The sequence below is a fragment of the Prionailurus bengalensis genome, chromosome D3 (assembly GCF_016509475.1).
Source record: "Prionailurus bengalensis isolate Pbe53 chromosome D3, Fcat_Pben_1.1_paternal_pri, whole genome shotgun sequence".
NCBI lineage: Eukaryota > Metazoa > Chordata > Mammalia > Carnivora > Felidae > Prionailurus > Prionailurus bengalensis.
The window spans coordinates 34,843,864-34,870,905 of record NC_057356.1 but is presented as its reverse complement, the minus strand read 5'-3'; the positions used below and the strand labels follow the sequence as shown (position 1 = coordinate 34,870,905).

Here is a 27,042-nt window from a genome sequence, read left to right as displayed (position 1 = left end):
TTATTGGTCATTTGGGTTGTTTTCAGTTTTTGACTTGTGAATACTGCTTCCGTGAATGTCGTTGTACGTGGTTATACATTTCTGTTGTGGGATTGCTCTCGTAAAAGGCCATGCTTATTTTAGCATTAGTAGATCCTGCAAAACGATTTTTCAGAGTGGTCGTACCAGATTGCACTCATACCAGCAGTGTCTGAGAACTGCAGCTGCTCTGTATCGTGGTATTCTCGCCCTTAAGATTTCTGCTCTTCTGGTTGCTGTGGCGTTTGTGGTATTTTAAGTAGAGGGTAATTTGTGAAATTTTTAAATTTAATCTTCGTTATGAAATGGCTTATTAAGGTAGCTGGCTAAAGAAAAGAACAGGAAAATCATATTTTAAAATAACAACCAAACCAAAGTAGGATAACTGATAGGATATAAAACAAGTGTCAGTGTGTGAAAACCAGGGCTCAAGATGCAGAGAAGTGGGCTGATGCATTCGGCCGCCATCCAGAGATTAGGGAACTTTCCTGGTTCTGCCCTCTGCCCAGTTGAGACTTCAGCCCCTGCTGGTCTCCAGAAAGAACTTCACAGCTAGTGACAGGAGGGCAAAATGTGACAGGGGAACGGCCGGAGCATCTGAACGGCAGGGCCATTTGTGTCGTGGTGTCAGATTGCTTCAATAACAGGGACCAAATATATGAAAAAATCTAAATAAGAGGCCATTATTCAGATGATGATTTTTCATCATTTTTCATCATATATTATAGAAGGACTCCTTGCATTAGCCCTCTCTGCAGATCCTTTGTTGTGTGTTTACAATATTTGGTTTGGTTTGCCAAAATTCCACGGGCACACACATGAACCCGGTTACAAAGGTGACTGGCACGCCGCATTCGCCCTCTTGTGGTCAGGAGATGTCAGTGCAGCATCTCATGTTAGCTGAGAAGAAACCCCTTTCATGACTGGCAGCACCCAGGAGGGATTGGCCATGAAGTGAAAAAGCAAGGTAGCCAGTCCCAGGTGGCACTGTTTTTGGTCCTGTTTTCCAAAAGTTCATGGACGGTTTGACATGAAACAGGTGTATGACTTATATTCCCTGCATTTCTTTGGCAGCTGAAGGCTATGCTGCCTTTCAGGAAGATAGCTCTGGAGATGAGGCTGAAAGTCCTTCCAAAATGAAGAGGTCCAAGGGAATCCATGTTTTCAAGAAGCCCAGCTTTTCTAAAAAGAAAGAGAAGGATTTTAAAATAAAAGAGAAACCCAAAGAGGAAAAACATAAAGAAGAAAAGCACAAAGAAGAGAAACATAAAGAGAAGAAGTCAAAAGACTTGACAGCAGCTGATGTTGTTAAACAGTGGAAGGAAAAGAAGAAAAAGAAGAAGCCAATTCAGGAACCAGAGGTGCCTCAGGTTGACGTTCCGAATCTCAAACCCATTTTTGGAGTTCCTTTGGCCGATGCAGTAGAGAGGACCATGATGTACGACGGCATTCGGCTGCCGGCGGTTTTCCGTGAATGTGTAGATTATGTAGAGAAGTATGGCATGAAGTGTGAAGGCATCTACAGAGTTTCAGGTATTGGGCACATGGGCTTCTCTTAGGGGTTTTTAAAAATTCACTTCCATTTTTCAAAGGAAGGGAAAAGAAGAACTTGTGAGGAAAATTGTGGCATGGTTCCTAATGAGTCTTACTCATTTCCTCAGTCCTTCTAGTTGCACAGAAATCCCCCACACTGTGTGTGTGTGTGTGTGTGTGTGTGTGTGTGCGTGTGTGTGTGTGTGTGTTTTAGCAGTTTGCTTTTTTTGTGATACTCTCTTCTATCAGGAGCCTTGATACACGAGTTGTTCACAGTTTTCAGGAGCCCGGATGAGTCTAAACAAAGTATATGAGTCATGTCCCTTCAGTTGGGTGCCCTCAGACTATGCTTTATTCTTCTCACCTCCTTCCCTCTGAGCAGGGCTCAGTGTTGTGAGGGAGATCAGTAGGACAAAGAAAGATATCTCGGTTAAGGGACGCTTCTTGGCCAGGAGACACTTTTATTGACCTAGTCATAGAATGTATTTCCTGAGTTCGGCTGAAAGAACGTGAAATGTTACTTGCTAACTGTTTAGGCCCCAAATGTCAGTGTTTTTGTCAGCCATGTGCAGCTATTACGTATATTAGTGAAATTGATTTTCTGTTTATGTTTTCCATACATGTGAAAGTTCAGATTTCTTATTTGGCAAGGATGTAATTCATATTGGATGTCTAAAATCCAGCTAAATGTATGCTACTTAAAGAAAAAAGATTTTATTTCTTTCTTTTGTACTGTACAGGATGGAAGTCCTGACCTGTGGCAACATCTGTGTTCTAAATCATTACTTTCCCATGATTTAGTTCTTGATACTGGAAATTATTTATTTATTATTATTTTTTAATTATTATTATTTTTTTAATGTTTCATTTATTCTTGAGACAGAGAGAGACAGAGCATGAGCAGGGGAGGGGCAGAGAGAGAGCGAGACACAGAATCTGAAGCAGGCTCCAGGCTCCGAGCTGTCAGCACAGAGCCTGACGCGGGGCTCGAACCCACGAACTGCGAGATCGTGACCTGAGCCAAAGTCGGACGCTTAACCGACTGAGCCCCTATTATTATTATTTTTTTAACACATTTATTTCGAGAGAGAAAGACAGATGTGCATGTAAGTGGGGAAAGGGCACAGAGAGATAGAGAGGGAATCCCAAGCAGGCTTTGCACTGTCAATGCAGAGCCCGATGTGGGGGTTCCATCTCACGACCGTGGGATCATGACCAGAGCCGAGATCAAGAGTTGGACACATAACTGATTGAGCCACCCAGCTGCCTCTGGAGATCTATTTTATAAAACTTGTTGTTGGTCACACATTTTCGTGATGAGTCAAATCATACACGTTTAGAATATAGAGACATTACACTTAGTTTTTTCCATTGATTTGGTTAACACAATCAATTTTTAGAGGGCAGATTTGATATATTTGGCTTTTGGGGAAAGGACAGGCATCTCTGATAATTGGGGAACCCTTAACATAGTACCCCTTAGACAGCGTATCATCGTTAAGAATATTTTGGCTAACATGCTACCATTTTATAGAAAATATAATCCACAGATAGGGCATTGCATTTGAATTTATAATTCTTTAGTAACATGAAAATAAACAGATTTAAATGAACTTGAGAATTTGACTTTTAAAACTAATGATGAATTGATTTTTAAAGATTTAAATAATACCAACATAGCTGCTTTCTCTCACTTGAGTCTGATAGGAAGGAATTTTGTTTTAGGTGAAAGTTTCTCTGAAGAGTTTCTACAGCTTTGTTCAAAGGATTCTTTTGTCTTTGACCTATTTTTGATGTTTGCATTCTTTTGGAGTTGGAGTTGCAGAACTCTGTTTGTGTGTCAGAGCACTCAAAGGGAGCTGTTCCCCTGATCATTGATTCCTGGAGGCTGAGCTCCTGCTTTGATCAATTTTTTATCATTTTTTAAGCTCTGACAGTGTGCTGTATTCAGGATACCGTGGATTAGAGTTAATGGCTGTGACTTTTTTTTCTTTCTTTGAATGCTCATAAGACTGTTTTCTGCTGGAGAGTTTTTGGTTCTTATTCCTATTATAAGTGCTAGTTTTATTTTTTATTTTGTTTTTTAAAGTTTATCTATTTTGAGAGAGAGTGTGCATGTGCATGCACATGTGTGTGAGTGGGGGAGGGGCAGAGAGAGAATCCCAAGCAGGCTCTAATTGTCAGTGCGGAGCCTGATGCAGGGCTCGAACTGTCGAGCCATGAGATTATCACCTGAGCATAAAACAAAAGTTGGACGCTTAACCGACTGAGCCACCCATGTGCCCCTTTAAGTTCCAGTTTTAAAACACACATATCATTTTGTGTATGCTCTCTCTCTACCTGAGATGTTTTTTTAAGCATCCAGTCTTTAAAAAGAAAACAATTTTGATAACTTCAGAGTAACAACAAACCAAAGACATTCTAATTGTTTACTTGTGCAGTTTTCTGGGTAGGCACTATTGGAGAGGAAAATTAGATGCATATAAATACATGTGAGAGAGAGAAGAGGTCTTTGCTAAGAGTTTCAATTAAAGTTATCACTCACCATGTTTTAGTCATGTCATAAAAGTAAGAAAATGGGGAGTATTTTCTAACTTTTATGTCAAAATGAAGATTATACAGAAATAAGCTTTATTTTGTTACTTTCATATTTAGAGTTATTGATTTTATTAGCACTGGATAAGTGACACATTTTTTGTAATGCCTTTGGAAGGCTTTCACATAAGATAAGCCCAGATGTAATAAGCACTATTGATTATAAAATGCTCTTCAGGTTAGATGACACTTAAGCATTTGCACCTGGACCATTACAGTCTCTCAGCCTTAATCTTGTTTCAGGTAATTGGCCTAGAATTTCAAGTGTTAAACACAACAGAAAGCTTCCTTGTGCTTTTATGAGCATTTGCTGGCACTGAATCCATATCACTTAAATTCAGATTGGACTGAGGGCTTCAAAACTTATAAAATGTTGGAAAAACAGCCGTTTTGTGTGTCAGTGTTTCTGTGCAGTAAGAAAAACAAAACAATTGGATTTGAGAAACCCAAGTTTCGCTTTTTTTGTGTGGTGGTTCCAGCTGTGTTCCAGATTAAGAAAACATACAAAAATTCAGATTTAAAAATAGAAGTTAGGTGGGGATTATTTAATGGACACTTTTTTTTCACAGAGTGTGTTTAGATAGCAAACCCACCTTTTGTATTTATGATACAATGTTTGCTTATAAAAAGTAATGACCTACAACTTGTTGGAACATGCTTATAAATACCGAGTGGTGCTGTATGTTGTCAGTCTTGTGACTTGTTAGAAAAGGCCATTGGCCCTTTTTGGGGAGCAAGACTTATGCTTGGATTGTAGTTGAATTTTTGCCTGAATTTTTACCTACCTAGCTTTAAATGAAAAAAAAAAAAAAAATGTCCCTTGAATCACTTGGCATGTTTTAAAACTTAAAACGTTCCCTGATTGCTCTGACTTGTTCTGAATATTGAGTTTTCCTGGTATCATTTAGCTTTTGGTTGAATTCACCCTCACAGTGTAGTCTTTTATGTTATCATCCTTACGGAGGAATTGTACGAACCTCGAGCAGGTCATTGCTTCATAACTAGAGGTTTGGCTCTCCTCAAATCTCTTCCCACAGCAGTGGGTGTCATGGCGAAAAAAGTTGTGTGTTTGATTATTTTCTTGATACCCTCTTTCCCTTCGGAATTTGGATGTTTTTAGGAATTAAATCAAAGGTGGACGAGCTGAAAGCAGCCTATGACAGAGAAGAGTCTCCAAATTTGGAAGAATATGAGCCTAACACCGTGGCCAGTTTGTTGAAGCAGTATTTGCGAGACCTTCCCGAGAATCTGCTTACCAAAGAGCTGATGCCTCGCTTTGAAGAGGCTTGTGGGCGGAGCACGGAGAGCGAGAAGGTGCAGGAATTCCAGCGCTTGCTCAAAGAGCTGCCAGAATGTAACCATCTTCTGATTTCTTGGCTGGTCGTGCACATGGACCATGTTATCGCGAAGGAACTGGAAACAAAAATGAATATACAGAACATTTCTATAGTGCTCAGCCCAACTGTTCAGGTACATGGCCTTCCCTGCACACGTGCCCTCTGATTGCTGACCCTGGGGCGTCATTTTCTATTGCTAAATCGCACACCAAGCAGTTAACCAGCAAAAGTAGATACTAGAGTATTGGTCTTGTTCTCTCGGAACACGGACAGTGTCATGACTAGCATGTAGCTGTGCAATTTGAGTGTTGTACAGTCTTTGGTGTGGTTCTCCAAACCAATTCCTGATGACAGTGATCCCTCATGAGTAGAGGAGGAGCCCATGGTACCCACAGTTACAAAGTTCATCTGTAGACTTTGGGAGATTTCATTTATTTCTTCAGATAGCTTCATTAAGCTTCATTGCTTAATTATATTACACCCTATATCAGACTCCAGCACAGAGGGACCTGACATCATTTGTTTGGTCAGGGATTTATCCTGATGATTTCATTCATAAAGATAGATCCTAGAGAAGGATTTTATAGAATTTTAATCTGAGGAGGCATGTCAGGGAGTTGGTAGTATGTTAATTAGTGTCTCTTTACAGCATAAATACTTGGCCTTTGTTTATTGCTGTTGACTGGGTGCTGGCACAGAACGTTTATTGTCATTTAATTAGAGTTATACGGTATGCTCGATATTTTATTCAGGCCAGACACAAAAGGCAAAAAAAATGAAGAGATGACGTTTGTATTATTTTCAGCTCTCTTTTTGACCAGTATACTAGGTTATTATCAGCCATTGTTACAGTGCACTGTTGTTGTAAGGGTGTATTTTCTTGTATTCAAGATTCTTTCATCGCTCATTGACTATATTTTGGAAGCAAAATGTTTCTCAAATTTCAGTTTGATCGTTCAGACTAGTCAGAATTTCAGAATTTGATAAATATTATATTGTGACTTAATATTACTATAGTAGGGATGATAGTTTCATAGAAGGTTCAAGTGTGTTGTTAAGTTTTAGGTAGAAAGTAATTGATGTCCTGATCTCCTAGCATATGAACGTGATATTTAAACACTGGTTGTGCCTATGTGCCTGCAAAGCATTGATTTCCAGAGTAATGGCTCTCATGTCAAGCCCAGCTTGACAACTCCCGGTACTCTTCCTTGCCCTGTCCCTCGCTACACACACTGGTATGTGTTAAAGGTCTCAGAATAACTCGAGAGTAAAGAACATAAGATTTTTAAGATCAGTATTGCTAAAAAAAAAAAAAAAAAAAAAAAAAAAAGAGAGAGAGAGAAAATTGATGATCATTGAGTTCTGCATCCTTTTTCCTGTCCTTTTGTTTATTTATTTTTTGAAATTCCTTATGGTGCTTGAATACATGCTTGAATATATGCTGTTTTTCCATTCTCTTAAGTTGGTCAGTAATTAGCAGAGCATGTCCAGTCACTGCCTTGGAAAAAAGTCACTCCCATGTCTACGATTAAAGGATGTACTATGCAGCAGACACAAATTAAATGAAATAAAATGATAATTTGATTAGGTTTTTGGGGTTTTTTTGGTTGGTTTTTTTTTTTTTTTTTTTTTTTTTTGCAAATCTTTTTATTTATTTTTTCTTAGATTAGCAATCGTGTCCTATATGTGTTTTTCACACATGTGCAAGAGCTCTTTGGAAATGTGATACTAAAGCAAGTGACCAAACCTCTTCGATGGTCTAATATGGCCACTATGCCTACACTGCCAGAGACCCAGGAGAACATCAAGGAGGAGATCAGAAGACAGGTGTGTGTGTGCTCAGCCCCACCTTCAACCCTAAAGAGCCTACCTTTGCTCTGACCCTTTTGGATGATTATGATGATCAACAGGGATGGTTCGGAGGAGGAGCTCTTGTTCACTGAGCACTTTCTGTGGGTCTGGAAATTGTCGGGCTCGTTGTTCGTGGCACGCTGAGGGCAGAAATCTCTGCCTGGCCCTATTTCATGCCGGTGAAGTCAGAATATTGTGGTAGAAAGAATACAGATTTTGAAACCCAAAAGACCTGGCTTTAAATTCTTGCTGTGGTTAAAGTTAACTGATTTTTAGGCATACTGCTTAACCTCTGTTAACCTTGATGATCCCATTTTAAAATGGGTCATCTTGTGGTGTGGCATGCAGATTACTACCATAAATGAGATAATGGTGCCAGGCACGTTGTAAGGAGTCCAAAAGTGTTAACTTATCTGGACAGGGTTGCTGTTATCAGCCATGTTTTCCAGATAGAAATAAACTTGTGGAAATTAACTCACTGTGTCACGTGGCTTTAGTAAACTGTAGAACCAGAATTTGACCCCAAATCCAGTGCTTTTCCACCGTTCTGTTCTGACAGAAAATACCGTTCATTTGATGTGTGTGTGTTTAGCAAAACTGATTACGAAATTCAGGGCCAAGAAATCTACCTATATTTGATTATTGTTATACTTTTTATTTGCATACATATTATCAAATTTTTGCTTGGTTTTCTTTCCTTTTATCTGCTCTGAGCTCCCATCATTGGTTGTTGATGTGTTGTGGGAAAGGGATGTGAATGAACTGTTACTGAACCAATGTAAATTAATGATGAGAACCTAATGCCCAGGCAAAAAAGGATTTTCAGTGATAGCCTCGAAAAAATAATTCATGCCATTATATCATTCCCTTACTAATAATTGAAAAATAGTTGGTTGTACATCTTTAGAAATTTCATATGGTTTTATTTTGCGATGATGAGACATGGGATACCACTCAGTGTGTGGTATATTGTTTTCTAGGAGTTTCTTTTAAATTGTTTACATCGAGATTTGCAGGCTGGGATAAAGGATTTATCTAAAGAAGAAAGATTATGGGAAGTACAAAGAATTTTGACAGCCCTCAAAAGGAAACTGAGAGAAGCTAAGAGACAAGTGAGTAAATTTGGCATTTTGGTACGTCATGTCGATAATAGAATATAAACAGAATGCGCTGGAATTTTTTAAGTTAAGTTTCTCTTAAAACACAATATGTACATGTCTCCTGAAGTAAAGTTCCCTGAGTGTTCCCAGTTCTGGATTATTGATCCTTCATTTTGGTATCAGGGAAATGATTATTTAGGAAGTTGGTTTTTTGGTTTTTGTTTTTTTTAAGTCAAACATGATTTTACTAAAAGCTGTTTTGTCATTTCCTGCTTGGTTGTACTTGTAAACAGAAGCAATTGGATAGTGATACATTTCAGAGACTGCTGGGGAATTTGAAGCCTTTGAGTCAGCTCTTGGGAAACATGAGGAGGCAGTTTTATTCACCTCATAAAAGGAAGAGTAGCCTGTGACTCCTGCTAAGTTTGGGGCACACGAATCAGACTTTTCATCTCCTCTCATGTACGTTTCTTGGTTCTGGGGCCGTGGGTTGCCTGGCCAAAAGGCTGAGATCTCAGATCTCTGGACCCTCTTACAGCCTGTGTTCAGATTCAATGGCAGGCCCCACAGTACTTCCAGGGAACGTTAGTCAGCATCCATCAGGCTGCTAGAGCATGATCAGTGGTGGGTCACCATTGTGGTTGGGCTAACAGACAAAGACAGCTCATGTATTTATGTCGCTCTGAGATTAGAGATTTGCATTTATGTGGAAGTTAGCTTTGTCAGAGAGGAAACATGAGGTGTTTGCACATGCCTTCTAGGACTGGCAGACTGGCAAAAGCCCTTTGTGTGTTTTTCTTCCTTCTTTTCTCCTGCTTACCAGATTATCTGTCTTTTTTTTTTTTTTTTTTTTCCTATGCCTGTTGTCGTTCTCTTCATGCTTCAGTCTGGAACCAGTGACTGACCGATTAGCCCTCATGGTTGTAATTGTTACCCACGTGGCATTGCCTCTCAGACTTGAAATGAAGGGTTTCTGACCTGTGACAGGGATAACGGATGTTTGGTTTTCATTACTCTTGCTTCTCCTCTGTCTTGGATAAAAGAATTGTGACAGAGCAAACCAGAGGCACTTTAGAAAGGATGGATTACTTTTACTCTACCAATTTTCTTTATGCTATCTCTTTATAGCTGCTCGTTCATTTATAAAATTCTCAAAAGGTTTTGTCAAGTTGATTCCAACCTTGAGAAATAAATTATTTATTTATTTTTTTAATGTTTATTTGACAGAGAACAAGCAGGGGCAGAGAGAGAGAAGATAGGATCCAAAGCAGCCTCTGTGATAGCCAAGATCCCGATGTGGGGCTTGAACTCACAAACCGTGAGATCATGACCTGAGCTGAAGTCGGATGTTTAACCAACTGAGCCACCCAGGCGCCCCAAAAATCCTTTATATGTAGACAACATGACTGTCTACATACAAAATCTATCAAAAAACTGATAAGTGAATTTAGCACAATTGTGGGATACAAGAGTAGATACACAGAAGTCTGCTGTATTTCTGTATATTAGCAATGAGCAATCAGATATTGGACCTAAAGAGAAAAACGAAGACCTAAATAGGTGGAGTGATATATCTTAATATTGTTAAAATGTTAGGTTTTCTCAAATTTATCTGTGGATTTAATCCCAATCAAAATCTAAACAGGTGGGTTTGTAGAAATTAATAAGCTCTTCTAAAATTTATGTGAAAATACAAATGATGTAAACAATTGTAGAAAAAGAACAACACTGGAGGACTTGTACTACCTGATGTTAAGACTTGCTGTGAAATTCCAGTAACCGAGATAGTAGATGTTGGATAAAGAGAAGCATATAGAGGAGAAAGTCCAGAAATAGACCCACCAATATATGGGCAGTTAATTTTCCACAAAGATGATAAGACAATTCAATGGGGAAGGATTTTCTTTTCAACAAATGGTGTTGGAACAATTGAATATCCGTATGCAAAAAAAGAATGACCAAAACAAAATCCTTGACTCTTTCTACACAGCATATGCAAAAACTAAGTCAAAGTGAATCTAAGACCTAAAAAGAACTTCCAGAAGAAAGCATAGAAGATCTTACTGACTTTGACTCAGGTCAGGCAGTAATTTCTTAAATAGGACACAATACCCATGAACTGTAAAAAAAAAAAAAAAAAAAAATTGTTAGATTACATCTCATCAGCATTCTAAAACCTGCTCTTCAGGGGCACCTGGGTGGCTCAGTCGGTTGAGCACCTGACTCTTGGTTTCAGCCCAGGTCATGATTTCACAGTTCGTGAGATCGAGCCCTGCGTCGGGCTCTACGCTGATGGCACAGAACCTGCTTGGAATTCTCTCTCTCCCTCTCTCTCTGCCCCTCCCCTGCTCACACATGCACATGCTTTCTCTTCTCTCTCAAAATAAATAAACATTAAAAATAAATAAAAATAAAACATGCTCTTCAAAAGACACTGAAGAAAATGAGTATGCAAGGCAGAGGCTGTGACAAAATATTTGTGAAAACCCATACCTGATAAAGGACTCAAATATATAAAAAACTTAAGACAACAAAATTTTTTTTTTTAGAGTTTATTTTTTTAAGCAGATTTAGGTTCATAGCAAAATTGAGAGGAAGATACAGAGATTTCCCATATACCCTCTGCTCTCCCACCAGAGTATGGTACATTTGTTATAATAAGAATTCAGTTTTTAAAAGGGCAAAAAAGCTGGGGTGACTGGGTGGCTCAGTTAAGCGTCTGACTCTTGATTTTGGCTCAGGTCGTGATCTCATGGTTCATGGAATTGAGCCCTCCCGTTGGGCTCTGCGCTCACAGTGAGGAGCCTGCTTAGGATTCTCTGTCTTCCCCTCTCTGCCCCCCTTCCCCCTTGTGTGTGTGCACACTCTCTTAAACTTTTTTTTTTTAAAAAAAGGCAAAAAAGTTGAACAGGCACTTTACCAAAGATCATGTACAGATGACAAATAAGCACATGCAAATGAACAATGCTCAACATCGTTTATCGTAAAGGAAATACATATTGAAACCACAGTGAGATACCACTACACGCCAACAAGAATGATTAAAAATAAAAATACCAGGTGTTGCCAAGAATGTGGCGCAATGGGAATGCTCATTGTTGCTCTTGGTAATGCAAAATGGTACAGTAATTTTGGAAAACAGTTTGGCAGTTTCTTATAAAGTTAAACATATGGTTACCATATGACCATGCAATCCCACTTTTAAGTATTTAAAAGAAGGGAGCATATGTACCCACTCGAAGTATATATGTACGAAATGTACATAACAGCTCTGGTTATAATGGTTCAAAACTAGGAAGGATCCAAATGTCCATCAGCTGGTGAATGGATAAACAACTTGATGTACATTTATGTCATGGCATATTACTCAGCAGACTACCAATACAAACAACAAAATAGATGAATAGTAAAAGCATTATGCTGAGGGCACCTGGGTGGCTCAGCCAGTTAAGCATCTGACTCTTGCTTTTTTGGCTCAAGTCATGATCTCATGGTTTGTGGGTTGGAGCCCACTGTTGGGCTCTGTATTGCCAGGGTGAAGCCTGCTTGGGATATTCATTCTCTCTCTCTCTCTCTCTCACTCTCACTCTCACTCTCTCACTCTGTCTCCCTCCTTCCCTCCCTCCCCTTCTTTCCCCCTCCCTCTCTCTCAAAATAAAGAAACTTAAAAAAAAAAAAGCATAATGCTAAGTGAAAGAAGCTACATAAAAAAAGATACTTACTGACTGATTCAATTTATATGACACTCAAGAAAAGGCAAAACTATAGCAATGGAAAACAGGTCAGTGGTTGCCAGAGGCCAGCAGATGGTGGAAGAACCCAAGGGTACTTTGTGTGGTGATGGAAATGTTCTGTAATGTGATTATTGTGCCGGTTACTTAACTGTATTCATTTGCCAAACTAATTGAATTGTATACTTAAAATTGACAACATCCAAACAAACAAAAAGATCACAGAAGGTCATTTATATGGATGGGTTCCAGAAATGGTGAGCACGTTAACCGGAATTAAACATTTTTCACAGTGCGACCACAGACTAAGATGCACACCTTATTTTGGAAGCACAGTTAACAAATGCTCATCTATCCAGTGGGTCACCTGACTGTTACTGCTACTTTTGCAATTCTGGGAAGTGAGAAGGAAGTTTGGTGATGGTGTGGAATTGTTGAATATGTGTTACATAGGGGCTGAGCAGTTCTTTTTCATTTGTCTCACCCAATAGGAGTGTGAAACCAAGATTGCACAAGAGATTGCCAGTCTTTCAAAAGAGGATGTTTCCAAAGAAGAAATGAATGAAAATGAAGAAGTTATAAATATTCTCCTTGCTCAGGTAAGCTAAACTTTTTCTCTACTTTGCAAGATCCTTTCTTAAAAATAAAAATTGTACATAATTAAGGTATACAGCTTGATGGTTGATACACCTATACATAGTGAAGTGATTACTATGGTGAAGCTAATTAACATTGTTTCCTCATACAGTTACGTTTTTCTTTTGTGATGGGAACACCTGAAATCTATTCTTTTAGTACATTTCCACTAGTTAATACAATGTTATTAACTATAGTCGTCATGCCTGTATACTAGCTCTCTAGACTTACTTATCCTTTGTAATTGCAACTTTGTATCTTTTGACCAACATCTCGCCATTTTCCCCATCCCTTTGCCTCTGGTAACCACTGTTCTACTCTCTACTTCTATGAGTTCTACTTTTTTTTTTTTTTTTTTTTTTTTTAACATTCCACATAGAAGTGAGATCATACAGTATTTGTCTTTCTATGTATGGCTTGTTTCACTTAGCATGGTGCCCTCCAGGTTCATTGTCATAAATGGCAAGATTTCCTTCTTTCTCATGGCTGAATAATATTCCTGTGTCTGTGTGTGTTCATACACACCCCGCATCTATCCATTCATGCATTGACCACGAAGCTGTTTTCATATTTTGACTATTGTGAATAATGCTGCAGTAAACATGGCAGGGCGGGTATCTCTTCAGTCTTCTTTTCATTTCCTTTGGGTATATGCCCAGAGGTGGAATTGCTGGATCGTATGGTAGTTCTTCTGTTTTTCATAACGGCTAGGTTCAGTTTACATTCCTACCAACAGTGTGCTCTGTGAATGTGGTATATCACATTTATTGACTTGCATATGTTGGACCATCCTTACGCCCCAGAGATCAATCCTTCTTGGTCATGGTGTATGATCTCTTTGCTTCTGTGCTCATCAAGGATATTGACCTGTAATTTTCTTTTCTTGTAGTGTCTTTGTCTGGCTCTGGTAATCATAATGCTGGCCTTATAAAAGGAAGTTTGAGAGCATTCCTTTTTCCGTTTTCTTGGAAGAGTTTGAAAAGGATTGGCATTACTTCTTTAAATGTTTGGTAGAATTTACCTGTGAAGCCATCTGGTTGTGGTTTTTGCTTGGTTGGGTGATTTTTGAGAACTGATTCAGTGTTTGTATGACTCTGTTCAGATTTGCTATGCCGTCATGGGTCAGTCTTGGCAGGTACTGTGTTTCTAAGAACATACCCATTTCTTCTAGGTTATCCAGTTTGTTGGTGTATAAATGTTTATAGTAGTCTCTCATGATGCTTTGTATTCCTGCGGTATCAGTTGTAGTTTTTCCTCTTTCATGTATAGCTTTGAGTCCTTTTATTCTAGCTAAAGGTTTGTCAATTTTGTCTTTTCAAAAGACGAACTCTTGGAGTACCTGGGTGGCTCAGTCGTTTGTGTCTGACTCTTGATTTTGGTTCAGGTCTTGATCTTTGTGGGTTCAAGTCCCACATTGGGCTTTGCACTGAAAGCTCAGAGCCTGCTTGGGATTCTCTCTCCCTCTCCCTCTCTGCCCCTCTGTGCATGCTACTGTGCACGTGTGTGCTCTCTCAAAAATAAACATTTACAAAAATAAAAACAACTCTTAGTTTCATTAATCTTTTGTATTGTTTTTCTAGTCTCTATTTCATTTATTTCTGCTCTGATCTGTATTATTTCCTCCCTTTTGCTAATTTTAAGTTTGTTCTTTTTCTGGTTCCTTCAGCTGTAAAGATACGTTGTTTGAGACCTTTCTTTTTTCTTAATGAAGGCATTTATCACCATAAACTTCCCTCTTCGAGTTGCTCTTACTTTATCCTGTAGTTTTGACACGTTGTGTTTCTACTTTCATTCATCTCTAGATATTTGATTTCTTCTTTGACCCGTTGGTCCTTCAAGAGTGTGTTGCAAGACTCTAAATGGTCCTCATATATTATAATTTGAGAAGCTCAACCACAGAGGTGTGAGTCTTTTAAAGAAACTCGAAAGATGATTAAGTGGCTTTAATGGGATCATGCCTGTTGTATTTGTTGGTTTCAACTTTTATGTGGTGTTTGCTGAAGTGTTCAGGAGAAACTATCCTCCACTGACTGCTACTTACTGGACACTGTTCTAGATGCTTAATCTCATTTTATCCACACACAGGTCTGAGTTACAATGTTTTCCGTAACTTACAGGGGAGCGGTAATTAATTTGTTTCATGTTAATGAGATGGCAGTTTAAAAAAAAGTTTATTCTTTCATTTTGAGAGAGAAAGAGTGTGTGAGTGAGCGGGGGAGGGGGAGAGAGAGAATCCCCAGCAGGCTCTGCCCTGCCAGCACAGAGCCCAACGCGGGGCTTGAGCCCATCAACCATGTGATCATGGGCTGAAACCAAGAGTCAGACACTTAACCGATTGAGCCACGGAAGCGCCCAGACTTTTAATATTTTAAAATGTGTTTTTCCTGACCACAAAGTTTGGGATCCTTGAAATGTAACAGTATAGATTTTATCTGATTGTTGTTGCTGATAACACCTGTTTAGATATTTTCATTTTATACTTTGTGGGTGAACTCATTTGTTGGAGATGAATTGCTTTATTATTCATTCATTGATTTGACAAATAGCTCTTGAGTATCTACTGTATTCCAGGCATAGAGTTGGAAATGAGCTCCTTTCTTTCTCTGCATTTCTCAAGTCAGCCTCACTCTGTTCTGGAAACTCCCAGAGGTTAACCAGAAATGAAGTCCTAGGTTCTGATGGCAGTCCGTATATTTCCAGAAATTCACATGTGTGGGGTACCTAAAGCTTTACAAGTTCCATTCCTTTCCTGTCACTTTTTTTTTTTTAATGTTTATTCATTTCTGGGAGAGAAAGTGAGATAGAGTGCTAGTGGGGGGAGGGGCAGAGAGAGAGGAAGACACGGAATCTGAAGCAGGCTCTGAGCTGTCAACACAGAGCCCGATGTGGGGCTCGAACCCATGAACTGCAAGGTCATGACCTGAGCTGAAGTTGGGCGTTTAACTGAGCCACCCAGGCGTCCCCCTTTTCTTTCACTTCTGAGAAGGACATTGTTTTGCAGGAACACAGCTCTTCCCCCGAAGACAGGATAAAGTCCCAGATTATGTCTTTAGTTCAGAGTTTTTCAGTCTGACATTTTTCAGAACATGAGCTTTAATGGGTCCCCTGGGGTAAAGGGAAAGCATCTGTGTTTAGAAACACATGGGGAGGGGCGCCTGGGTGGCGCAGTCGGTTAAGCGTCCGACTTCAGCCAGGTCACGATCTCGCGGTCCGTGAGTTTGAGCCCCGCGTCAGGCTCTGGGCTGATGGCTCAGAGCCTGGAGCCTGTTTCCGATTCTGTGTCTCCCTCTCTCTCTGCCCCTCCCCCGTTCATGCTCTGTCTCTCTCTGTCCCAAAAATAAATAAATGTTGGAAAAAAAAAAAAAATTAAAAAAAAAAAAAAAAGAAACACATGGGGAGGGAACGCTGCATATTACATCTCTGAGAGCTTGCCCGTGCTTGCTGGAGGCTTTGAATACTTCCCTCTAGAATTTGACCCCAGTGGCGTTCAGGTTCAAACACAGGTGCTTATCCTTTCAATACCTAGAAGTTGAGAAGGAAATGCTGTAGACCCTTGCCTCAGACTCCCTGTTTTCCATAGCCTGACATTTCTGCCTCTGAAATTTTGTCTGCTTTGGTTCTTTTCTAGACTCATTTCTAGACTCATAGGTTGGAGGGGTTAGCTTCCCTTTGGTGATCCAGTTTTAGAAATGCATATCTGTGAAAGCAGAATATTTACTGTTTATCATCTCTGGGGACGTGGGTTGAGGAGGACGGTGGATTTTGGTGAGGAGGAAAGATTTCATCTGGGAATGTTTTCCCTTTACTAGGATTTGCTTTAAGGTAATACACCAGCTGTGTATCTCCTGGGTCCTTCTTTTCCTAGTTCTATCTTGACCCCGAAATAGATAAGAGAGGTTCTTACTGAGAAGTAGAAAGGCATTCAGGAGGGACTGGGAATCAAAAACAGACAGTCACTTGACCTTTGTGCCCAGGGTACTGGTTCATCGGGAGCCTTTGCAAATTGAGGACAGGGGATTCTGAGGTGGCATTTTTTGTCTTGGGAAAAATCTAGATATTCCTCCCAAATAACTTAGTCTACTTTTTCTCAGCCTTTCCATGACATTAGTTAGGGAAACAGGATTATGAGCTTTGTAGTACAAGCTTTCCCATAACTTGTGTTACATATGGGGCTAAAGAATTTAAGGCAACATAGGAGACCCCAAAAGGTGACATTCCCTAGACTCATACTCTCGAAGGTGCTCACCAGTGGTCATTATTTCAGGAGAACGAGATCCTGACTGAACAGGAGGAGCTTCTAGCCATGGAGCAGTTTCTGCGCCGACAGATCGCCTCCGAAAAAGAAGAGATCGAGCGCCTCAGAGCTGAGATTGCTGAAATTCAGAGGTAGAGGAAAGCAGAGGGTCTTAGTTTTAAGTTCGCAAGAATGCTTACTGAAAAATGCACGTAGTTGTTTCAACTCTCAGACTTCCACGCAAAAGAACTGGGCATCCGAACCAGTCAGCTTTACCGTTTCTTCCTAAGTGGCTCCACTGAGTGGACCCGTGGAGCGCTGGTGAAGGGGAAGGAAGGGCGGGAGGGCAGCGGTGCGCGCTCCTCTGCTCACCGGCTCTCTCGGCCTCCCGCCCGCAGCCGCCAGCAGCACGGCCGCAGCGAGACCGAGGAGTACTCCTCCGACAGCGAGAGCGAGAGCGAGGACGAGGAGGAGCTGCAGATCATCCTGGAGGACCTCCAGAGGCAGAACGAGGAGCTAGAAGTGAGCACCGGCTTCCAGAAAGTTTCCCTTAGAAGCGGTCTTCCTTTCGGTGGGAACGAGCGGGGAGGCTGAGGAGAGAGCTGAGGGGACGTCTCACCGGAGCCGGCCGGGCGCGCCGCACAGTGTGGCCTCAGCGGGCGTCCTTGGGCTGTGGCGGCTGCCCCGACTGCCCTCGAACCGCTGCGAAAGATCTGGGCTCAGTTCCCAGAGATGAGCAGAAAGAGCAATGCTGGTGGAAGAGGTCGAAAAGCCTCCTGACTCTCCTGTGGGTAAAATGGGGACAGAGCTTTCTCTTGTCCCTTAACCCTCGGAGCAGCCAGTGTGTCGGCCCCAGGGATCGGGGAGGCAACCGCGTGGTGAAAAGCAAGAGATTTCTGTGATCGCGATCGGAGTTCCCCTGCTTACCCCAGATTAATCATTGTCTCCAGATGTACCTCAGGGGTTGAGAGAGGAGAGCCGTTCTCGTCTTGCTCTAAGAACAGGGCGACGGCTTGCTTTCCCTCGTCCCGATGCACTCAGCTGCTGGGGCAAATCAGCCTCCCACTGCATAGAAGATAGAATCCCGCACAAAACTGCCGCCCACAGAAGTCCCGTGGACAGAGTTCAGAGGGGCTGCCCACCAAGGTCCACGTCCCAGGACACTGGCTACGGCCACGGGTGTGTCGTGGGAGAAGCAGAGCAGCGGTTGAGGCCTGGGCCACCGGGTGGCTTCCCTTCTTTACAAGGGCCTCCTCCCGTTGGCACTTTAGTTTGCTTTCCTAACACTTGGCAGACCACGTGAAAATCCTAAGTAGGAAGATCTGTTCCAGAATTGCAGTACTTGGGATCTAGGTGTAGCCGCTGTAAGAGAGGATACTCTGGCGGTTTGAACAAGACGGTTATGTCCCTCGCCTGGCAGACACGCACGTCTGCCACCCTCCACACGGGAAGCCCTCCCCCCACGTGGAAAACATTTGGGGTCCAGAGTGGCCTTAGGTCTTGCCCACTCTCAGCAGGAAGGGGGAAGGAATCCAAGGATGCCTCCGCTCATACCTTGTTAGCAAAGGCACAGTCACGTGGCTGTAGGTAGCCGCAAGGGAGCCTGGGAAACGCAGGCTGCGTAGAAATGCCACAGCACAGAGAGGAGAGGGTGCGCCGTGCAGCCAGTAAGTAGCCTGCTACCGAGGGAGGTTTGTAGGATTCTGGGATTAGCTACTGTCTCGCTACCTCGACTTTGCTGAATGCAGGCAGATAATCTAGCACTGATAGTTTTCTGTAGTTTGCTTCAGTAGCACAGTTCAGGTGTAAAGAAATGCCATTCACAAAAGACAAAGGACGTTCACTTTTGAGATAGATCTGGGATTTGATCCTGTCTCTGACGTCCCCCTCTAATTGCTGGTCAAGTCCCTCTCATCTTCTGCTTACTTAGGGCTAGTCAGGAGCCAGTTCAAAACATACACCTACTTGAAACACTGAAATATTTATTATTATTAAGCGAACTGTTTTCTCTTGGTACATTCATGTTTTCCAGATGTGTTCACTCTTCTGTAATTAGCAGCAGTTTCGTTCTTGAACTTTGTGCATTCGGGGTCGAGGTGTTGACGTGTCTCATTTGCGTATCCGTGTTCCTGTCTCCAGTCTCACAGCTGAGTTGACTAAAACAGAATAGATTGCTGTGTAGCACACCCTTGTTAACTGTTCTCTATTCCTGAATCTGTTCCTTTGGACCTTCTTGCTTAAGTGACGACTGTTCTTTTGTCGTTCCTCAAGATAAAGAACAATCATTTGAATCAAGCAATTCACGAAGAGCGAGAGGCCATCGTCGAGCTGCGGGTGCAGCTCCGCCTGCTTCAGCTGCAGCGAGCCAAGCCCGAGCCGCCAGGGCAGGACGACGAGGAGCCCGAGAGGCGCGGGGCCGGCCAGCCGCCCAGAGACGGCGCCCCGGAGACGAAAGCGGCTAAGGAGCAGGCCAAGCCGTCACCGAGCAGAGACAGGAAGGAGACGCCCATCTGAGCAGCCCAGACCCAACGAGACCCGTGCATCTTACTGTAATCCCGAGAGTCAGAGTGCACAACTCTGTGCTGTACATTCTGTAAAGATGTCTTTTCTCCTCAGACTCTTTCTTCTCTCACACGTATGACTTCTCCGCGTCAGGCTCAGGTTACACGGGAGGACAAAGCAGTGCACGCATTGTGGGCTTGTAGGGGACAGATGAGTTTTCCAGATAGTGTCAGCTTATTTGAAGATTAATTTTCCTTGTTAACTTAAAACTATTTTAACCCTTGAGTGGCTTCTTTTTAAACCAAAAATCGTCTTTCTTTGCTTTTTTATTACAGCAGAATCAGGATCTCTTTCTCTCGGTGGGGGGTGGGGTGGGGGTGGGGGGGTGGAGCCAAACAAGGTAAATCCTGTTCCTGCCTTGTGGATTGCCCCGTAGTGTCACCCTCCGGGATCTCTGCTTACTAGTCACTCTTGCTTGTGCCTTTTACACCTTCTCGGTGCAGATTCTATAATGGGGAGCTGCCTCAGATTTCCTGACTGGCCAGAATGGCTGTTACTGAGGTTACCTTTGCCCACCCTTGTCACCCTCTCCTTTGACGGCCCTAAACCAGTCCATGAACCTGAGTCACCGGATGGCCTGACCTGTCACAGAGCTGCCAGTGGAGCCCGCCCGCTGGCCCCGGGGGCAGCGTGGCCCCCGTGTAGGAGCAGCCGCCAGGCTCCTGCGGGCTCCTCGCTGCCGGTGATCACATGCTTTTCAGTGGGTTGGTCGGAGGTAGCCGCCTGACCTGAGGCCTCCACACAGAGGACCGGTTCCTTAACCCGGAGATCTTCTCGTGTGACTGATCTTCCATTAAACACAGGATGACTTAGATTGCTTGCTTGGGCTGGAATGTAAAAGTCTCTCTGCCTGAATAAGCCATATATGCTCTTAAACAAAAGTGTTCAATTACCCGTATCCTATGATCTCAGTGAACCTGCTGACGGACTCCCAATTGACAAGATTGAGCAATAGAAAAAAACTTTTCCTTTAAATGATAGCTGTGATTCCCCGACCCCGTTTTCTTGCTTCTGTAACTTCTCCGGTGACCGAGGCATCTGGGAGGTCAGCTCTCGGGCACCTTTGTTCAGTCACGCTCTGTCTGAATAAACGGCACCCGTGAGGTAGGTCAGCTCTCATGGCTGTGAAGATAAACCCCACGCACTCAAGGTGATGGAAACAAACCCCCCACGAGGGCTCTGTCCTCTCCTAGTTACTATTTATTTTCAGCACCTGTTTGATGCGGTTTTTTATTCTCTACCTATTGCACTGTTGTGACTTGTTGGCCATTGTTTGATTTTTGTACGAGAAAAAGCTTTGTTATAGAAATCAGCATACTATTTTTTTAAATCTGGAGAGAAGATATTATGGTGACTGAAAATATGGTCAGGTGTCAAATATAAACGTATAAAAGCCTTCTTGCTGTCCTGTCGGTCATATTACATTTATTTTATATTTACTGGCAATATCGAAGGTTTCTTTTTTGTTTGTGTAAACTCTAATTTCTATCAAGGTGTCATGGATTTTTAAAATTAGTATTTCATTACAACTGTCTCCGCATTCGTTAACTAATTTTTGCCAGGACCATTATTGATCAAACGAATAAATTCAACAGCCATTTGAGGAAAAACAAACCAACAAACAAAAGCATCTTGTTTTTTTGTGCACCTTCTTTCTTTGAAGTAGCGTCCTGTGGCTGACAAGGAGTTGGTCTGATACTGCTTCCAAGAGTGAACTAACCTTCTGTTTGGACTCTCCGTGTGTTCCTCGCCCCGGTGGACTTGGTGCCCCTCGCTGGTTTCTAGGGTTTACTGTGCTCCTTCCCAGTAGGTGCTTACCTGCTGAGGGAGCATGTCCGCACAGCCAGCCGACCGGGATCGGGTCTGCGGCTTCTTCTGTGAGCGACGTCCTGTGGACAGTGGAACGTGCCCTTCGAAAATGTCGCACAGGTCAGTCGGCCCAACGTGGCAGGAGGGCACGTCGGTTATCGCAAAGTCCCTTTCCTTTAGGGGCTGACATTCCTGGTTAAGATTCCATCGCCGGGAGAGCTGAACCTGTAATTCAGTGGTGGTTTGCTGACATGGGACTTAGCATAAGAGACTGTTTTGGGCCTCGTCTGGTTTCTGATAATTCCCACTTGATGAGACTCTCAGCCTTGAGAGATGTGATCAAAATATAAGGCATTAGTGCTTCTCTCTATCACTCTGAGGTTCTTGCAGTTTTTGCCAAATCTCTGCAGCGTTTCGCAGATCATGGTGTTGGGTTCACAGTCTTTAAGCTGGCCATTCTCTGTCCCTTTTCTCCTGTTCTATCTTAAGGAGTTTGCGTGGTGCTTAGTGGCTGCAGACACACAGTTAAAGCTTTTGAGAGATTCCGCGCACCGTGGAGCTACTGTGATCGTAAGCAGGATAATGCTGAGCGCGCTTATCCGGAGTGCACTTCGGAGCCCTTGTTCCCAAGACCCAAGTCAGTCAACAAAGATTTCCCTGTCGAAGGAGTCACGTAAGGGCCGCCTGGGTGGCTCATTCGGTCAAATGGCCGACTCTGGATCTCCGCTCAGGTCATGATCTCATGGTTTGTGGGTTCGAGCCCCGCATTGGGCTCTGCACTGACAGTGTGGAGCCTGCTTGGGATTCTCTCTCTCCCCACCCCCGCCCCCCTCTCTCTCAGAAAAAATAAAAATTAAAAAAAATTTTGTTTTGAAGGAGTCACTTAAGCCAGTTGGCTTGTACACAGACCTCATGTAGCTGGAGTGTCAACCTCCACGTAAGTGTCGATCCAAGTGCAGGGAGCACAGACACCTCCTTGCTCAGCTGCCGGATAACTGATGGCTTTCCTATCATGGAGCCCATCTTTGGCGAGAGAGCTGAGGGTTTTTTGTTGTCATTGGGCAGCTAATTGCTTTAGCAGCAGATTCTTCAGTATCTTCGGAGTTCAGGAGAGGTTCCTGATCATAGCTTCATTTGCACTTAGCCCGGTGAGTAGGGGAATCTGTTGAAGGAAGTGAATTTAGAATCGATTACGCCTCCTGGAAATTCTGGTTTGAGTCTGTGGCTCGGGACTGGACAGCTGACAGCCATGAAGGCCAGTCTAATTTCTGGATCTGTAGGCTGCTCAGGTGGTTTTATTCTAGTAAACATCTTGTGTCTGTTTCTTTGTCCGGAGCCTGGAGGCAAGGTCCCCCGGGTTTGGGGTTAACTGGAGACAGGGAGATGGAGCCTGAGGGTTAGGGAGCCTGACAGGATTGAGGGGGCTGAGCTTGTTCCAGAGAAACTGAGGCATCGGGAATCAGACATTTGTGATGGACAGAACTATAGGCTCACCAGCATCGTGGCAAATCCCACAGTTGTTTGGATGCGATTACCCACTTGAGAGAATTTTCTGGGCCAGAGGCAAGGCAAAAAAGGCCGAAGAAAAGAATCCTAAAGACCTTCATGATGTAAGAATTGGGAAAAGGATGGCCAGAGAGGGGGGGGAGAGTAGAAGGAAACACTCTTGGCCCTGTGTCTTGGGCTGATGTTGGCTCGATGACGGCTACTTGCCTTCCTGGTCAGTTTTATCTTGAGGTCTCCAGCATTTGCACAGGACCGGATGTCAGGTGGGGCCATCTTGTGAAATAAACACCCAGGGTTCAACGCCTTGCAGTTTGGCAGCACAGAGTACCTGGCGGGGCCTGTCCACGAATCTCACTGTTACAGAAGCATCGGAGTAGAGCAACTGTTTGTAAATGACAGAAGACTTCAACGGGCCCCTGCTTAAGGAGCCGACGGGTTCATCGGAGAAGGAAGTGGAGTTACTTCTGTGGCATACGATCATTTAGGGTAATAACTGGACACTGAGAGCTTTGACAGATCTCTAGAAACTTCGGTTTTCTGGTACATCCACACACGTATCACCTGAGGTTTACTGTACACACAAAACCAAAGCATTTGACAGCGCTTCCCACATATTTGAACATGTTAAATTAATGAGAGACAGCCTTTGAAATCTTCCAGAAGCCCTCTGGGATAAATCTCAAGCTAGTTTAAAGTTAAAAAGACTATTGAGAATTTTAAGAAAATGTTAAAAGATTTGAACATTTGATTAAACAGGATAACAGGTAATTATGAAATAATTGTATAACAAAAGTGGCAATAGGAGACGTTAAGGTAGGGGCGCCTGGGTGGCTCAGTCAGTGGAGCATCCGACTTTGGCTGAGGTCACGATCTCATGTTCGTGGGTTCGAGACCCACGTCGGATCCTGTGCTGACAGCTCAGCCTGGAGCTGTCTTTGGATTCTGTGTCTCCCTCTCTCTGCTCCTCCCCTGCTTATGCTGTCTCTCAAAAAATAAAACTTTATAATTAAAAAAAAATGTTACGGTAAATATAGAAAATCAAGGTAAATACAGGTGAACAAAAGTTAGCTTTCTCAGTATGACAAAGACTGGATTTTCTTAAGTGATCAAACACCTGATATAAGACTGTAGAAAGCACAGTAAGTTATTTGGGAAAGAAAAAAATCTTTGCTATCCAAAGGTTAAAAAAAGAACCACCACAAAACGACCTTTGCAGCAGTTGCTTAGGTTCCTAGTAGCAGACCAATAATCTAAGAAAACTTTGTCCTTTTAACAGAAAACCAAGTTCTAATTTTGTACCAGTGTCCTTTTGATATTAAAGCTCATTTTTTAAAAAACTTTATTCCAATCTTAGCCAGCTTGACCACATGTAAAATCCTGCGAAGATTCTCTTTCCACAAACCTTCTACAACTTTTTTCTATCCATTCGGATTTTGTCCTAGGTCTTCTCTTTTAATTCTGGAAAATTCAACCAATCATTTTACATTCCTTACCTATTTTCCATACACAGATGTTTCCTTCCGCCCTTATAATTTCTAAGTAGCTTTCATCACACACATTGAGAAGAACTTGGAAGCCTTAGATCTTTCGTTCCTAGTGAAAACTAAGAAGTAAGCAAATGTGGACCGTAAAGCCTGCATTCTGTGGACTGGCAAATTTATAAATACATTTTCAAAGTTGCTAAAAGCATATTCTTTCTCTTGGTAAAATTTCCAATGCAGCACAAAAACGGGTTTACTGATAGATCCGAAAGTCTTCACCTCCTCTGTAAAAGGAAGCCAAAGTGGTTAAAACCTTTGTTGAGTCAGTGTTTTGGTATTTTTATCTTATTTGGAAAGTGATCTAGATACTCCATGAATATCCATTATCTGTCTCAGTGTAACTTTAAGGCTTCAAGTTACCAAAAAGATTTTGAAAACTACTTTTAAGTAGACATACCAAAAAGCACAATTGTTGAAAAGTTCATTTATAAAGTTTTATCTTGCATCTATTTTAATTCACTTAACAATTTAGACCGGTCATTGAAATTATCCTGCAATTAAGCAGCTAACCACCATCTTATCTTTCTTGCTGACAAAATCTGTAACAGACATAATGTGAGCCTATTTGATTTTTAAGTAAACTAAGGTAGAATAAAAGTTATATGTACACATTATATTTAATGTTAGTAACTCTAAAGACATGCCTGTTTTAGTTAAACCAACCAACTTAAACTAGCTTTTATGTACTGAAGATTATCCTAGATCACATGAACTAGAAAATCATTTGGGTTAGTTCCTGTATTTCTGAGAGGATACTTGATTTACATAATACTTGTCTGTCTTTAAGCCAATTAAATAGGGCTCTTTACAAATTAATTTTGGCAACACCTTTTGGAGCTAAAAAAGAAATCACGTTTATAACGTATATACATTGACATACATAAACCTACAGACGCAAACAGATCTTGTAGCTTTCATTTTAAGATTTTAGCCGCGAGATAGCTAAATAATACAGAACTCACTAGTTTACAAAAGAACCAAATTTTGTTTCTGGCAGAATGGAGTAAGTTAAGGTTACCTGCTCAGATGGCTTAAGCTTTTCACTAATATCTGTGCAGAAGATGTTAAAATAGTTTTCTTTCCTGACAAGCATTACATCGGGGAGACCAGGTAGAGGACTCTTCCATCTCAAAGGCACAGAGAGCAAATGCAAGTTCCGCTGAGAAGGACTTTTGTTCCCTAAGTCCGCATCTTTCACAATACCTGCAGGCCTTCTGAGGTGAAGGGGGGCGGTTTTAGGGTTCATGAAAATGACAGGTGAGCTTGAGACTGTTTCAGAGCCACATTTCTAGTCTTGTGAAGGCTCAATCTGTAAGGCAAACATGTTTTTATTTATTTTTTAAAGTTTGGTTTTAGCAATCTCTACACCCAGTGTGGGGCTTGAACCCATGACGCTGAGTTTGAGCCGCTCACTCTTCTGAGCCAGGCAGGCACCAGAAGTACGGTTGTTTTGAATTCCTTAAAGAATTGGGTTGCAATCAGAATGATACCAAGAGGCTGCCTGCCCCACCCATCCAACTACATTATCTTTAAAAAATTTTTTTAGAGTGTGAGTGGTGGGTGGGACGGGGTGGGGGGCAGAGAGAGAGGATTCCAAGCAGGCTCCATGATCAGCCGGAGAGCCTGATTCAGGGCTTGCTCCCACGACCCTGGGATGTGACCTGAGCTGAAATCAAGTGTTGGATGTTCGACTGAGCCACCCAGGTGCCCCCAACTATATTATCTTCAATTTGCTTTTTTTTTTTCCTTAGAGACTACAAGTGGGGAGAGGGGCAGTGGGAGAATCTTAAGCAGTCTCCATGCTCAGCATGTGGGGCTTGATCCCACAACCCTGAAATCATGACCTGAGCCAAAATCTGAAGCCAGAGACACTCAAACGACTGAGCCACCCAGGTGCCTACAATTTTCTTCTTTGACATCAGGGAGAAGATCTTCAATTAAGACGGAAATCAAGATTCTTACTTTCTAGTTTTAGAGCTCTGTGTCTTTGGGATGTTTTAGTAAATACTTCCACAAAGACTTCAGAATATTTGTCTTTCCTTCAGGACCTATAGTTTCAGGTTAACTTTGGGGAGAAGGCCTAAAAAAGTTCCTATCAGGCTCTGAATATCAGCTTCCAGTTTGGCCAACTTCTGGCCATTTAGCTAATTTAAAAAATTCTTTCGAATAGCTTGTTGGGTTTTAGCTGAGACAATAAATATTCCTGTCAGTATTGAACAACCCCATGGACACAAGAGGTATCCCCAAAGAAGGTGCGTAAGATACTACCATCTGATTATCCTGAAGACAGCCAGAAGAGACAATTCCCCTGAGAGTTGGCAACAGAGGTTTGGACCCTAGCCCCAAAGGGAGAGTGTAACCCACATTTTTGTCCAGCCATACTTTTGGGGTCCCCATCCTGAAAGTCGACAAGCTAAGTTCTGTGGATACAAAATGTGACAGGCAACATAACTGTCCATGGGAGAGAAAGGATCGATAACCAATGGGTAGTGGAAAGCAAATTCCAAGTTACAGTTCAAAGATCTAATTTTTTTTTAATGTTTATTTTGAGAGAGAAAACACAAGCAGGGGAGGGGTGGGGGGGGGGAA

General features: G+C 42.2%; 1 protein-coding gene across 3 annotated transcripts in view; it reads left to right on the top strand.

The window, feature by feature from the left end:
* Positions 1–20,993, top strand: part of RALBP1 (ralA binding protein 1) — a 49,166-nt gene extending 28,173 nt beyond the window's left edge. For all 3 annotated transcript variants that reach the window (XM_043558290.1, XM_043558289.1, XM_043558288.1), the window contains exons 3-10: positions 1,093–1,551; positions 5,267–5,616; positions 7,149–7,310; positions 8,315–8,446; positions 12,657–12,764; positions 17,066–17,187; positions 17,434–17,557; positions 19,307–20,993. In XM_043558290.1, coding sequence (XP_043414225.1) covers positions 1,093–1,551; positions 5,267–5,616; positions 7,149–7,310; positions 8,315–8,446; positions 12,657–12,764; positions 17,066–17,187; positions 17,434–17,557; positions 19,307–19,549 — 1,700 coding nt within the window. In that variant the 3' untranslated portion in view covers positions 19,550–20,993. The remainder of the gene's footprint in view (positions 1–1,092; positions 1,552–5,266; positions 5,617–7,148; positions 7,311–8,314; positions 8,447–12,656; positions 12,765–17,065; positions 17,188–17,433; positions 17,558–19,306) is intronic.
* The last annotated feature ends 6,049 nt before the right edge of the window (positions 20,994–27,042 follow it).